The sequence below is a fragment of the Bos indicus x Bos taurus genome, chromosome 26 (genome assembly GCF_003369695.1).
Source record: "Bos indicus x Bos taurus breed Angus x Brahman F1 hybrid chromosome 26, Bos_hybrid_MaternalHap_v2.0, whole genome shotgun sequence".
NCBI classification, from domain to species: Eukaryota; Metazoa; Chordata; class Mammalia; order Artiodactyla; family Bovidae; genus Bos; species Bos indicus x Bos taurus.
Genome location: NC_040101.1, coordinates 14,309,020 through 14,324,062, shown reverse-complemented (window position 1 = coordinate 14,324,062; position 15,043 = coordinate 14,309,020). Strand labels below are relative to the sequence as shown.

General features: G+C 38.7%; 1 protein-coding gene across 2 annotated transcripts in view; it reads right to left on the bottom strand.

Moving 5' to 3' along the window:
• The window catches only part of PDZD8 (PDZ domain containing 8), an 82,624-nt gene that overhangs the window by 25,583 nt on the left and 41,998 nt on the right, over positions 1-15,043 (bottom strand). For both annotated transcript variants that reach the window (XM_027529122.1, XM_027529123.1), the window contains one exon: positions 14,556-14,658. In XM_027529122.1, the coding sequence (XP_027384923.1) occupies positions 14,556-14,658 (103 nt within the window). The remainder of the gene's footprint in view (positions 1-14,555; positions 14,659-15,043) is intronic.

Genomic DNA, 15,043 nt, shown 5'->3' with positions numbered 1-15,043 from the left:
GGAACCTTGTAATACTTCATCACGAAACTCTCTTCGAGCATTCATGTGCTAACAGGAATACTGACACTCATCATGTTGTTGTCGCTCAGTTGCTAAGTCGTGTCCAGCTCTTTGTGACCCCATGGACTGCAGCAGCCAGGCTCCCCTGTCCTTCACTATCTCCTAGAGTTTGCTCAAATTCATGTCCCTTAAGTCAGCGATGATATCTTACCATGTCATTCTCTGCTGCCCCCTTCTCTTTTTGCCTTCCATCTTTCCTAGCATCAGGGTCTTTCCCAGTGAGTCAGCTCTTTGCACCAGGTGGCCAAAGTATTGGAGCTTTAGCATCAGTCCTTCCAATGAATATTCAGGTATGTTCATTATATTGCTGATCTTATTTCCTCCTCCTTGAAGGAAAGGACCACATTCTCATCGCCTTGCACCTCATGCTCACCTTCCTCTTTCTCATACTCAATGCTTTATACTGACTTGATTTGGAGATACTTCTGTATTTTAACCTAAATTCCTATTCTTTACACAGGATTTCACAATCATATTAAACACAGAAAACATGAGACAGAAAACTGCATCCTTCATTTCTAACGAAGATGAACTTAAAAGTGGAAATGCTAAATAGTATTTACTACTAAAGCTCAAAGGTATTTAGTTTATTTAAGAAGCCAAATTATAGAGGGTTATATATGGTTAAAATTTCACTGAGTCCCTACTGAATTCATAAATATTATCAAATGGAACTAAAGCAGAGTTTTCATAAAAACTGACATTTTCAAAAAAGCTTTATTTGTTTTAATCTTTCTCTTCCTTTCGACAAGATTAAGACTGTAAATGGCAAATGGTTAAACAGGAGCACCAAAAAATACCATCTGCAAGGCATCTGGCCTTAAACAAACACACCAAAATGCCAGCTCTGATGTATCCACCTTAATGTGTTTATAAATTTGTCTCTTATGTTCTTACTTAAAATCACAGTTCTTTAGGGAGCTCTTTTCGACAGTTTGTATGTACACACAATTCATGGACATATAATATTCAGCATGAACTTCTAAAACTCTCCAAAACTAAGAAAGAAGCGAGGCAAGTAAAATTTTAGATCCCAGTCATTTTATTTCAGGATATGTTGAACTACACACATTAGATAAGAAGTTCTGGTATTCTTAATAATGCCATTATACTATTATGTGCCACATGTGTAAATTCCTCACTCTAAAAACCAGGCCTCTTGAATACTGAGCAGTAAATCTGTGGTTACCCTTAACCTAAATATTTTTATTTGCTTAAAACATACATCATAGATAGACTTGAGGGAGAAAGGAGACAGAAATGTGACTAAGTCATGCTGAAAGTTTGGAAGAAACACTGTGGGAGCTAAATTTTACTAGCCTTACTTCCCTTTAAGTTGTGGGGAGTTTTAGAAGCTCTTGCTGAACATAGGGAGGAATTATAATATTATTAGCAGAGGCTAGAGGCTGGAGCATCAAGCAGATTTTTCCAGCAGAAGGTACGAGTGTAGTGAGTTTGTGTCCTGTGAGAAGTATGGAGCCATGAAGGCCGCCAATCCTCTTCGTCCCCTTCCAGGACACTCACCGAACGACTGCAACATGCCAGGAATTCTAATAGGTGCAGGACACATAGCGTAAACAGAACAGAACATATTTGTGCTCCTGCAAGGTCTCTCAGCAAGTACGCAGTGTGCAGTGTTACCAGAGACCTTTAAGTACCCTTCTTTCAGCATTTATCATCTGATTATCATCAGGGCTATGAGATTTACCTTCACAGACCCATAGACTTAGTTCCTTGACTCCGTAAATTTGATCATTCTATTGTTTACTTTTTATATTTATATTCTTCCATTAATCATTCACCCGCATTTGTCTTTTCAGCTGAAGAACATTAATTTTTTCCCATCCATTTATCTTTATATAGCTACCTCACTTCCATGTAAACTTTAGTTCTTTCTCCCTAGATTATCTAGCAAATATAAATTTGTAGTATTACAGAAAACAGAAATGTACAAACAACTTATTCTGAGAATTTCACAGCTTTAAAATAAGCATATTCACTTTGTGACACTCACTCTAATGAAAAGCTGTCTTGTTTTGGAGGTACGATATAACTGTCTATTTCTTTAGGGAACCTAGATTTCACATATTTTAGGCACAGTTTGGAATTCTTTCTTACACATTTGTCCTGAGAGCGTATTCTCAATTCTGTACCTCTTAACGGGGCACATTCTAGAAGTTTAATGATATGTGCAAAGCTGAGCTGCTTTCTCTATATTTGTGTTGTCAGATATAGTCACATGGTTGAGCACTTGAAATGTGGCCAGGATGAATTGTGATCTGTTGTAGTTGTAAAATCTGCACCACATTTCAAAGACTATAAAAAAAAAAGTCTCCTTAAATTTTATGTTATGCGGAAATGACAATGTTTTAGGTTTATGGGTCAAATAAAAGATTACTAAAACTGTTTACTGGCTAATTTCTACTTTTTCAAACGTGGCTACAAGAACATTTAAAATTCCTTAAGTGGCATGCATTTTATTTCTATTGGAGAGTGCTATTGTTTGCGAAAACTCTTCAAAGGCCTGAACTCAATCATCCAGGATATTACATCCAATCATTTTTACCCTGTTTCCCCTTATCCTTAAGGCAAATCTGTGACAAAATATTCTCCTAGTAATTAGATGATTTGGGAACCTATAGTATGGATATTCATCAAAAGCTTTTTGAAAGTTGAGAATGCATTTACTGTTTCCATTTCTTTTATGTTTGTTTAGCATCTTCATACTAGACAGGAAAGATTTCCATATACATTGCATTTTCTCCCAAATGACTAGCTTCCTTCTACAAAATGCTTCCTGTATTCAGTGGCCCTAATCTTCACTCTGGAAGTAGAGGAAGAATCGTTCAGTTCAGTCACTCAGTCGTGTCCGACTCTTTGCGTCTCCATGGACTGCAGCACACCAGGTGTCCCTGTCCATCACCAACTCCCGGAATTTCTTCAAACTCATGTCCACAGAGTCGGTGATGCCATCCAACCATCTTATCCTTTGTCGTCCAGTTCTCCTCCCGCCTTCAATCTTTCCCAGCATCAGTGTCTTTTCTAATGAGTCAATTCTTCACATCAGATGGCCAAAGTATTGGAGTTTAAGCTTCAACATCAGTCCTTCCAATGAATATTCCGGACTGATTTCCTTTAGGATGGACTGGTTGGATCTCCTTGCTGTCCAATGGACTCTCAAGAGTCTTCTCCAACACCACAGTTCAAAGGCATCAATTGTTCAGTGCTCAGCTTTCTTTATAGTTCAACTCTCACATCCATACATGACTACTGGAAAAACCATAGTATTGACTAGACGGACCTTTGTTGGCAAAGCAATGTCTCTGCTTTTGAATATGCTGTCTAGGTTGGTCATAACTTTTCTTCCAAAGAGTAAGACTCTTTTAATTTCATGGCTGCAGTCACCATCTGCAGTGATTTTGGAGCCCCCCAAAATAAGGTCTAGGACAGTTTCCCCATCTATTTGCCATAAAGTGATTGGACCAGATGCCATGATCTTAGTTTTCGGAATGGTGAGTTTTAAACCAACTTTTTCACTCTACTCTTTCACTTTCATCAAGAGGCTTTTGAGTTCCTCTTCACTTTCTGCCATAAGGGTGGTGTCATCTGCATATCTGAGGTTATTGATGTCTCTCCCACCAATCTTAATTCCAGCTTGTGCTTCATCCATCCCAGCATTTCTCATGATGTATTCTGCATATAAATCAAATAAGCAGGGTGACAATATACAGCCTTGACGTACTCCTTTCCCTATTTGGAACCAGTCTGTTGTTCCATGTCATTGTAACTGTTGTTTCCTGACCTGCATACAGATTTCTCAAGAGGCAGGTCAGGTGGTCTGGTATTCCATCTCTTTCAGAATTTTCCATAGTTTATTGTGATCCACACAGTCAAAGGCTTTGGCACAGTCAATAAAGCAGAAATAGATGTTTTTCTGGAACTCTCTTGCTTTTACGATAATCCAACAGATGTTGGCAATTTGATCTCTGGTTCCTCTGCATTTTCTAAATCCAGCTTGAATACCTGTAAGTTCATAGTTCATGTACTGTTGAAGTCTGGCTTGGAGAATTTTGAGCATTACTTTACTAGCGTGTGAGATGAGTCCAATTGTGCGCTAGTTTGGGCATTCCTTGGCACTGCCTTTCTTTGGGATTGGAATGAAAACTGACCGTTTCCAGTCCTGTGGCCACTGCTGAGATTTCCAAATTTGCTGGGATATTGAGTGCAGCACTTTCACAGCATCATCTTTTGGGATCTGAAATAGCTCAACTGGAATTCCATCATCTCCACTAGCTTTGTTCATAGTGATGCTTTCTAAGGCCCACTTGACTTCATATTCCAGGATGTCTGGCTCTAGGTCAGTGGTCACACCATTGTGGTTATCTGAGTCATGAAGATCTATTTTGTACAGATCTTCTGTGTATTCTTGCCACCTCTTCTTAATATCTTATGCTTCTGTTCAGTTCAGTTCAGTCGCTCAGTCGTGTCCGACTCTTTGCGATGCCATGAATCACAGCACGCCAGGCCTCCCTGTCCATCATCAACTCCCGGAGTTCACTCAGACTTACGTCCATCAAGTCAATGATGCCATCCAGCCATCTCATCCTCTGTCGTCCCCTTCTCCTCCTGCCCTCAATCCCTCCAAGCATCAGGGTCTTTTCCAATGAGTCAACACTTCACATGAGGTGGCCAAAGTATTGGAGTTTCAGCTTCACCATCAGTCCCTCCAATAAACACCCAGGACTGATCTCCTTTAGGATGGATTGGTTGGATCTCCTTGCTTCTGTTAGGTCCATACATTTCTGTCCTTTATTGTGCCCATCTTTGCATGAAATGTTCCCTTGGTATCTCTAATTTTCTTGAAGAGATCTCTAGTCTTTCTCATTCTATTGCTTTCCTCTATTTCTTTGCACTGATCACTGAGGAAGGCTTTCTTACCTCTCCTTGTTAGTCTTTGAAATTCTGCATTCACATGGGTATATCTTTCCTTCTCTCCTTTGTTTTTTGGTTTTCTTCTTTTCACAGCTATTTGTAAGGCCTCCTCACACAGCCATTTTGCTTTTTTGCATTTCTTTTTCTTGGGGATAGTCTTGATCACTGTCTCCTGTATAATGTCACAAACTTCCGTCCATAGTTCTTCAAGCACTCTATCAGATTTAATCCCTTGAATCTATTTGTCACTTCCACTGTATAATCATAAGGGATTTGATTTAGGTCATTCCTGAATGGTCTAGTGGTTTTCCCTACTTTCTTCAATTTAAGTCTGAATTTGGCAATTAGGAGTTCATGATCTGAGCCACAGTCAGCTCCCGGTCTTGTTTTTGCTGACTGTATAGAGCCTCTCCATCTTTGGCTGCAAATAATATAATCAATCTAATATCAGTGTTGATCATCTGGTGATGTCTATGTGTAGAGTCTTCTCTTGTGTTGTTGGAAGAGGGTGTTTGCTATGACCAGTGCATTCTCTTGGCAAACCTCTAGTAGCCTTTGCCCTGCTTCATTCTGTACTCCAAGGCCAAATTTGCCTGTTACTCCAGGTATCCCTTGACTTCCTACTTTTGCATTCCAGTCACCCATGATAAAAAGGACATCTTTTTGGGGTGTTAGTTCTAAAAGGTCTTGTAGGTATTCATAGAACTGTTCAACTTCGGCTTCTTCAGCATTACTACTCAGGGCACAGACTTGGATTGTGGTGATATTGAATGGTTTGCCTTGGAAACGAACAGAAATCATTCTATTGTTTTTGAGATTGCATCCAAGTAGTGCATTTTGGACTCTTTTGTTGACTATGATGGCTACTCCATTTCTTCTAAGGGATTCTTGCCCATAGTCGTAGATATAATGGGCATCTGAGTTAAATTCACCCATTCCAGTCCATCTTAGTTCACTGATTCCTAGAATGTTGACGTTCACTCTTGCCATCTCCTGTTTGACCACTTTTAATTTGTGTTGATTCACGGACCTAACCTTCCAGATTCCTATGCAATATTGCTTTTTATAGCATTGGACTTTGCTTCTATCACCAGTCACATCCCCAACTGGGTGTTGTTTTTGTTTTGGCTCTGTCTCTTCATTCTTTCTAGAGATATTTCTCCACTGATCTCCAGTAGCAGATTCACTGGAGTCTATATTAAGGCAGATTATCAAGCTCAATCTTTGGCAATTAAACATGGCTGACCTTATTAGGAAGGCTCTTCCACTCAACTTCCATCTCCCCACAGTCTCAAAGTTCTCCTTGCCTCTGGTCTAAAATAATCCCACTAACACCACTCCCGAATTGTCTCCTAATTATCAAACTACCACACACAGTCTAATTTTTGTTAAGAGGTAGTGGGATTTGAGGGAACAAGAACAGATCCTATGGGCAAAAAGACTTTGGTTCTTTATATATGGTAAAAGAATCCAGTATTTCGTAGACTCTGAAGTGTTACTTACGTGACATATTTGGTTTACATGTTTCTTTTCCTACACTGACAATTCTTAGAAAGTAGGCATCATCTCGTCAAATGTTTCTCTAATTCTAGTCAAAGTCAAAGTCACTCGGTTGTGTCCAACTTTTTGAGACCCTATGGACTATACAGTCCATGGAATTCTCTAGGCCAGAATACTGGAGTGGGTAGCCTTTCCCTTCTCCAGGGGATCTTCCCAACCCAGGGATTGAACCCAGGTGTCCTGCATTGCAGGCATTATTTTTTACCAGCTGAGTCACAAGGGAAACCCAAGAACACTGGAGTGGGTAGCCTATTCCTTCTCCAGCAGATCTTCCTGACCCAGGAATCGAACTGGGGGTCTAATTCTAAGGGTAGGTTAAAAGAAAATGAAAGGGAATCTGATATGAATTATTTATCTCTCAGAATCAAATCCTTTTAAAAAATGAGGTTTTGATAGGGAAGCGGTAGTAGAGAGAAGGAAAAGTACCAATCAAGTAAAACAAAAAGATAAAGTCTAGACTCTAGATGACTTCTGACTTCATGATTTTGGATGTGGCTGATCCTATCTAAAGCCCTTCTTAGAGCAGTGGCCAATTTCAAGGTGCCAGCTGACAACACATAACCCTCTAAAAGGAATACATTTGTTCTGATTAAGAGTTTCAAATTATTATTTATGGACTCTCCCCAAGTGGTTAGCAGAATGCTTTTCAGGAATTTATTACTTCTTATTTTTCAGACAAATCTGAAATGTCATGACATCTCCTAATGTCTTTAATGGTTCTCTATGGCATCTACATACTGGGCTACATAAGTGCTTAATAAGACATTAAGTTCTTCTGCTTTTCATACTGAACATGTGACTGTAACAGTAGCTCTCTCTTGTCCATCTACTATATATCCAGAGAAGATTCCTTGCTAATTCTTCATCACCTCAAAGGAAGAAATCGATATTCTTTCTTCCTGTTTGATAATGACATATTTATGTGGATGGACTGCCTTAACAGTTATTTAGATTTTTAACCTTCTATCTCTAATTAGAGAAGGGAAAACTTAAATCTTACAAGAGACAATTGCTATCAAGGGTCTCAGGGCATAGTCTGGTAGACTGGAAGGAGAGGGAATAGGGCTAGTATCAAAAATGTACATTAAAAATCTTGTTTTAAAAATTAAAACTCCTTTCATATTTTTATTCAAAATGGAGAACAAGGGAAAGCTAGACTGAACAGCCGGGTGCCAAAAGGCCCCCGCTGCTTTTCCCTCAACCCCAGAATTTCCACATTCAGAGGTTCCACAGCTCATTTTCATGGTGCCTTCTTCTCTTCTCCCCAAATGGCCTCAAGAATTTCACGTTGCACCAAGAATAAAACAATGTTTGAAGACTCCAGTGGCAGTTTAGATAACTGATGGAAGAGAAGACATGGACGGCACGGACAGGATAGTTGAGAGAGAGTAAAAGAAAAGAGTATTTACAGATAACCTATCTTATGTCCAGGAATAAGGGTAAAGCAAGTGGGTGGTCAAGGATGAGTGAGCTCTAATTCTGGGAGGGTAAGACTCAAGATCTCTCCTTCTTTAAAACCATGTATGTCTAAGTGACATTTATGAGATCTGTTTGCTTTACCATGCACACAATAATGATTATGTGTGATCAATATGTTTAATATGTGTATATGTTAAGTTGCTTCAGTCATGTCTGACTCTTTGCAACCCTATGGACCATAGCCTGCTTAGCTCCTCTGCCCATGGGATTCTGCAGGCAAGAATACTAGGGTGGGTTGCCATGCCCTTCTCCAGGGGATCTTCCGGACCCAGGGATTGAACCAGTGTGTCTTAGGTTTCCTGCATTGGTGGGTAGGTTCTTTATCACTAGCACCACCTGCGAAGTTCCATGTTTAATAGATGTCAGGTTAACTGTATTGTCAATAGAGCTGAGCTATACTGTTGTCTTCATCGTTTCCTACTGAAATATCATGGCCTGAAACTTTTTTAAAATCTGAAAACTCCTTAAATTTGTTCCTTAGTAAAAAAGCAAACTATCGTCATCAAACCTGTATAGTGCAACAGACTGAAATAAATCATAAAGTGTCCTGTCTCTTCTGGTGCAAGTAAATACATTTTTAGTATTGACACTGTCATCACTTGCAAGATGATCCTCTAATTTTTGTTTAAGCCTAATTTCCAATTTATTCTTCATTCTATCTCATGAGGATCTTTACTTATTATTTTTAAAGAACAAAGGCTACCATAAAGTACTTCATTTACCCTATGAGCTCTTTTATTGTGCAAATAAGCTAACAAACAGGGCACCGAAATGAGTGTCTGATTTTGATCCAAACTTTCCTCAGATTTCTAATATGGTAGGAAGTAGCTTCTATGCAGGGTATTTATTAAATTATTCTTTTAAATTATTCTCTGACATCCCAAATTAAGAAAAATTTCACAAGACAATTAAGTTCTTTTCTTACTTAAGCCACTATTCATTAGATTTAGCTAGGACTTAAACCTATTGCATTACAACTGTTCCACTTCCATCGCCAGCTCCAATTTCTGTGCAAATACCAAAAATTCAAAACTTTCCATTTATTATTGATCTTACCCAACTTAAGAGCATAAGGTACATTACACTTTAAAAAAAGGGTTGAGGGACTTCCCTGGTGGTCCAGTGGCTAAGACTCTGAGCTCCCAGTGCAGGGGGCCCAGGTTTGATCCCTGGTCAGGGAGCTAGATCCCACATGCTACAACTAAGACCCAGAGCAGCCAAATAAATAAATAAAATTCATTAAAAAAAAAAAAAAAAAGGTTTGAAAAACTCAAAGGCATATTTAAAACATGTAATTAAGTTTCTTTCAAATACTTTTTTTAGCACATTTATTTTTTAATGATAAACTTTTTTCTAGCCAAATTTGCAATGTATCTCAAATTATCAAATCCTATTCTGTAATGCTTTACGTAGTCTTGAGAAACACTGTGATTCTCCTCCCTAGGGTTATTGAATTCAGACACGTGATTTAATGCCTGAAGACACTTCAGTGCTGCTGCCATTTTTGACACCAGATGTAATTACTAACCTAGAATTCCTTCCCCAAAACTACCTATGACATATGCTAAGATCTAAAATTATGACTCAAGATTAAAGTTTCAGTAACCTTTGCTACAAAATATTAAAGCTGTCTAATCTCATATCTTTGCAAGTATAATAAAGGAAACTGAAAATGCCAACAGCAGTGGCAAATTAGGACCCTTTCATATCTAGACAAAACAATGCTGGTTTTCACATATTTATTTATTTGAGAACAAACTGTAAACCTGGCTATTTTCTCTGAGAAGTTGCTTCAAATTGTTTGAGATGTACAAAGGAAAGGTGGCATGAACAACCACAAGAGAAAGGGGAGGTTTTCCTATAAAAAACTATTTTGACCCTGTCACTCAGTTCAGTTCAGTTCAGTCCTTCAGTCGTGTCCAGCTCTTTGCAGCCCTATGGACTGCATTCCCATGTCCCAAATCCTATGCTCCCAATTACTTTCACATATTCAAACTCCGGGGGTCAGCCCATCCTCCCTTTTCAGCTTTATTTCTCCCTCCTTTCCCATACTCATTGAAATTATTCCAAAAGAATTTCACAGTGCTCAATTTTTTTACATAAGAATGTTCACAATTACTACATAGAGAAGCTGGCAACAATTCAAAAGTCAAAGGGACATCCATAAAAATACCACATAACCATTAAAAGTCAAAATTTTTGAAAGCATGGTAATATGTTTATGTACCTCTTTAAAAAATTGAGAACTCTTTTTTAAAATGCTATGAAGAATAACAAACTATTCTAGAAATTCCAAAAAGTACCCCTACTGCTACTGTGAAACAGCTAGGTAGTACAGTTCAAAAGTACTTATTCACTAGTATAATGAAGACAAAAGAGAAAGCTTTCTTAAATACTGGCTACCAAATAATAATCATAGGATTAGTTATACTGCCACCAAGAGTTAAATGTGAACAGCTGAATATCTAACTTATTAAACACAACTTTAAAAACACAATTCATTCCTGCAAAAAACTACTGATGTACTAAACAGATCTTACCTTAAAACAGACTAAAAGTAACTTTGGAGCAGTCTGGGGTTCCAAAAGCACTCTTGGAATTTTATTACTCAGTTCAGTTCAGTTCAGTTCAGGTGGTCAGTCATGTTCGACTCTTTGCGACCCCATGAATCGCAGCACGCCAGGCCTCCCTGTCCATCAACAGCTTCCGGAGTTCACTCAGACTCACGTCCATTGAGTCAGTGATGCCATCCAGCCATCTCATCCTCTGTCATCCCCTCCTCCTCCTGCCCTCAATCCCTCCCAGCATCAGAGTCTTCTCCAATGAGTCAACTCTTTGCATGAGGTGGCCAAAGTACTGCAATTTCAGCTTTAGCATCATTCCTTCCAAAGAAATCCAAGGGCTGATCTCCTTCAAATTGGACTGGTTGGATCTCCTTGCAGTCCAAGGGACTCTCAAGAGTCTTCTCCAACACCACAGTTCAAAAGCATCAATTCTTCGGCACTCACCTTTCTTCACAGTCCAACTCTCACATCCATACATGACCTCTGGAAAAACCATAGCCTTGACTAGACGGACCTTTGTTGGCAAAGTAATGTCTGCTTTTCCATATGCTATCTAGGTTGGTCATAACTTTTCTTCCAAGGAGTAAGTGTCTTTTAATTTCATGGCTGCAGTCACCATCTGCAGTTATTTTGGAGCCCCAAAAAATAAAGTCTGACACTGTTTCCACTGTTTCCCCATCTATTTCCCATGAAGTGATGGGACCAGATGCCATGATCTTAGTTTTCTGAATGTTGAGCTTTAAGCCAACTTTTTCACTCTCCTCTTTCACCTTCATCAAGAGGCTTTTTAGTTCCTCTTCACTTTCTGCCATAAGGGTGGTGTCATCTGCATATCTGAGGTTATTGATATTTCTCCCGGCAATCTTGATTCTAGCTTGTGCTTCTTCCAGCCCAGCATTTCTCATGATGTACTCTGCATAGAAGTTAAATAAGCAGGGTGTCAATATACAGCCTTGACGTACTCCTTTTCCTATTTAGAACGAGTCTGTTGTTCCATGTCCAGTTCTAACTGTTGCTTCCTGACCTGCATACAAATTTCTCAAGAGGCAGATCAGGTGGTCTGGTATTCCCATCTCTTTCAGAATTTTCCACAGTTTATTGTGATTCACACAGTCAAAGGCTTTGGCATAGTCAATAAAGGCAGAAATAGATGTTTTTCTGGAATACTCTTGCTTTTCAATGATCCAGCGGATGTTGGCAATTTGGTCTCTGGTTCCTCTGCCTTTTCTAAAACCAGCTTGAACATCTGGAAGTTCACGGTTCACGTACTGCTGAAGCCTGGCTTGGAGAATTTTGCGCATTACTTTACTAGCGTGTGAGATGAGTGCAATTGTGCAGTAGTTTGAGCAGTCTTTGGCATTGCCTTTCTTTGGGATTGGGATGAAAACTGACTGTTTCCAGTCCTGTGGCCATTGCTGAGTTTTCCAAATGTGCTGGCATATTGAGTGCAGCACTTTCACAGCATCATCTTTCAGGATTTGAAATAGCTCAACTGGAATTCTATCACCTCCACTAGCTTTGTTCATAGTGATGCTTTCTAAGGCCCCCTTGACTTTACATTCCAGGATGTCTGGCTCTAGGTCAGTGATCACACCATCGTGATTATCTGGGTTGTGAAGATCTTTTTTGTATAGTTCTTCTGTGTATTTTTGCCACCTCTTCTTGATATCTTCTGCTTCTGTTAAGTCCATACCATTTCTGTCCTTTATCGAGCCCATCTTTGCATGAAATGTTTCCTTGGTATCTCTAATTTTCTTGAAGAGATCTCTAGTCTTTTCCATTCTGCTGTTTTCCTCTATTTCTTTGCATTGATCGATGAGGAAGGCTTTCTTATCTCTTCTTGCTATTCTTTGGAACTCTGCATTCAGATGTTTATATCTTTCCTTTTCTCCTTTGCTTTTCGCTTCTCTTCTCTTCACAGCTATTTGTAAGGCCTGCCCAGACAGCCATTTTGCTTTTTTGCATTTCTTTTCCACGGGGATGGTCTTGATCCCTGTCTCCTGTACAATGTCATGAACCTCAGTCCATAGTTCATCAGGCACTCTGTCTATGAGATCTAGTCCCTTAAATCTATTTCTCACTTCCACTGTATAATCATAAGGGATTTGATTTAGGTCATACCTGAATGGTCTAGTGGTTTTCCCTACTTTCTTCAATTTTATTATTACTAAATCCATAATATCTCAGTATATGCTTAGTAAACTAAATAAACCTTTTTTTTTTTTTAAACAGTCTGAGGGTCCCTTTAGGACACTGACTTTTTTTTCCTTCTCTGTTTCAGCCATAAAATTCTGGGATTCTACTTTCATTGTGTAACTTCATGGGCTTAATGAAGAAATTTTGTAGACAATATCTTGAATAAATGTTCTGAAATCTTTAATAGACTACTAGATTCATGCAAATTCCTAGAAGCAAGACATAACTGCTACTAAAACTGCTATGCAGAACATTCAAAAACACCAACTTAACTTTGGAAACAAATTAGCTAATAACTAGTGACAATTTTTACTCATTTAGGAACCCAAAGAACACAGACAAGTCCAAATAAAACATAATGAGATTAAAGCACTGTTTTTATTTTTAATTATAGCACTTAAAATATTTTAAAAATGCTTTTACAGTTTTTTCAAACTCTTTGCAATTTAGGTGACAGGTTCTTTTGAGAGAGATCAAAAAAGGAACCAGAACTCCAAGTCCTTCACACACCAAATCAGATCAGATCAGTCGCTCAGTCGTGTCTAACTCTTTGCGACCCCATGAATCGCAGCACGCCAGGCCTCCCTGTCCATCACCAACTCCCAGAGTTCACTGAGACTCACGTCCATTGAGTCAGTGATGCCATCCAGCCATCTCATCCTCTGTCGTCCCCTTTTCCTCCTGCCCCCAATCCCTCCCAGCATCAGAGTCTTTTCCAATGAGTCAACTCTTCGCATGAGGTGGCCAAAGTACTGGAGTTTCAGCTTTAGCATCATTCCTTCCAAAGAAATCCCAGGGCTGATCTCCTTCAAATTGGACTGGTTGGATCTCCTTGCAGTCCAAGGGACTCTCAAGAGTCTTCTCCAACACCACAGTTCAAAAGCATCAATTCTTCAGCACTCAGCCTTCTTCACAGTTCAACTCTCACATCCATACATGACCACTGGAAAAACCATAGCCTTGACTAGACGAACCTTTGTTGGCAAAGTAATGTCTCTGCTTTTGAATATGCTATCTAGGTTGGTCATAAATGTCCTTCCAAGGAGTAAGCATCTTTTAATTTCATGGCTGCAGTCACCATCTGTAGTGATTTTGGAGCTCAGAAAAATAAAGTCTGACACTGTTTCCACTGTTTCCCCATCTATTTCCCATGAAGTGGTGGGACCGGATGCCATGTAGGTCCCAAATCCATTCTCTTCTTTCCATCGCCTTGGCTACCACCTAGTTAAAGTAGCCAACGCCTCCCCTAAATGCCTCTTAACTGATCTGATCTCTCTGCAGGTTTACCCCTGTCCTCTTGTAATTCTTTGTCTGTGCAGGCAGACGAGTATCAAACCTCTCCCCGGGACAGCACAACCAAAACAGGGTCTCTTGTCTTGAGAGACAAGAGACTGTTTCCCCAGCAGCTAACACAGTGCCTGGTACAAAGTAAGTGCTCACAAAATATCCGATGAATGAATGAATGAATGAATGCTCTGAATGTACATACTTTTCAATGTTTTCAGAATTATTTCCCTCTGATCCCACAACTATGAAACAACTAAAGTTATGAAATTAGTCAAACAAGGTTTTTGATGCAAGCAAGCAATTAATATTATAGCTTTAAGTGATTCATTTTATTATGGATGCATTACAAAAAGACAAATAAGAGCTGTTCATAATTATTTGCAAATGACTAAAAATAACTCGATACAGAAATATTAAAAAAACACTTATAAGAATATAAACTTCATACAGATGTAAAACTAAGCAAATTTATCTTACCGTCTTAATAGAACTCCTTTGCTTTTCTTCCCAAACACCAGTACTCAGTTCAAGTGTGCAATGAATATTTGCTTCAGTGTCATAAGATCCAAAAATAAGTAATCTGAAGTATAAAATAAAATATAGGGACTATTATACCAATTATATGTATTAAACTGTTTCTTCCTGATCATTATACCAAAAGTTAATAAATTACTCTGTTAACAGAGAAAAAAATTTAATTAAACGCTTGGTATATGCTCTAGTAGAAAAGTGAAATAAAATGAAAAATCAGATGAAACTGTAGGACACACTGTTTCTAAGCAGCTTATTCAAAGAAAGTAGTATCTATTCATGAGGTTAAAAAAATTGATCTGACATCTATACATAGTAGCAAATTCTATAGATTTTCAAATCAGGCTGTTGAATTTTAAAAATAAGTTGCAAAGTGATGCATATATACAGTATGATACCATCTCTGTAAACATTAAGTACACATAAAATAGTAT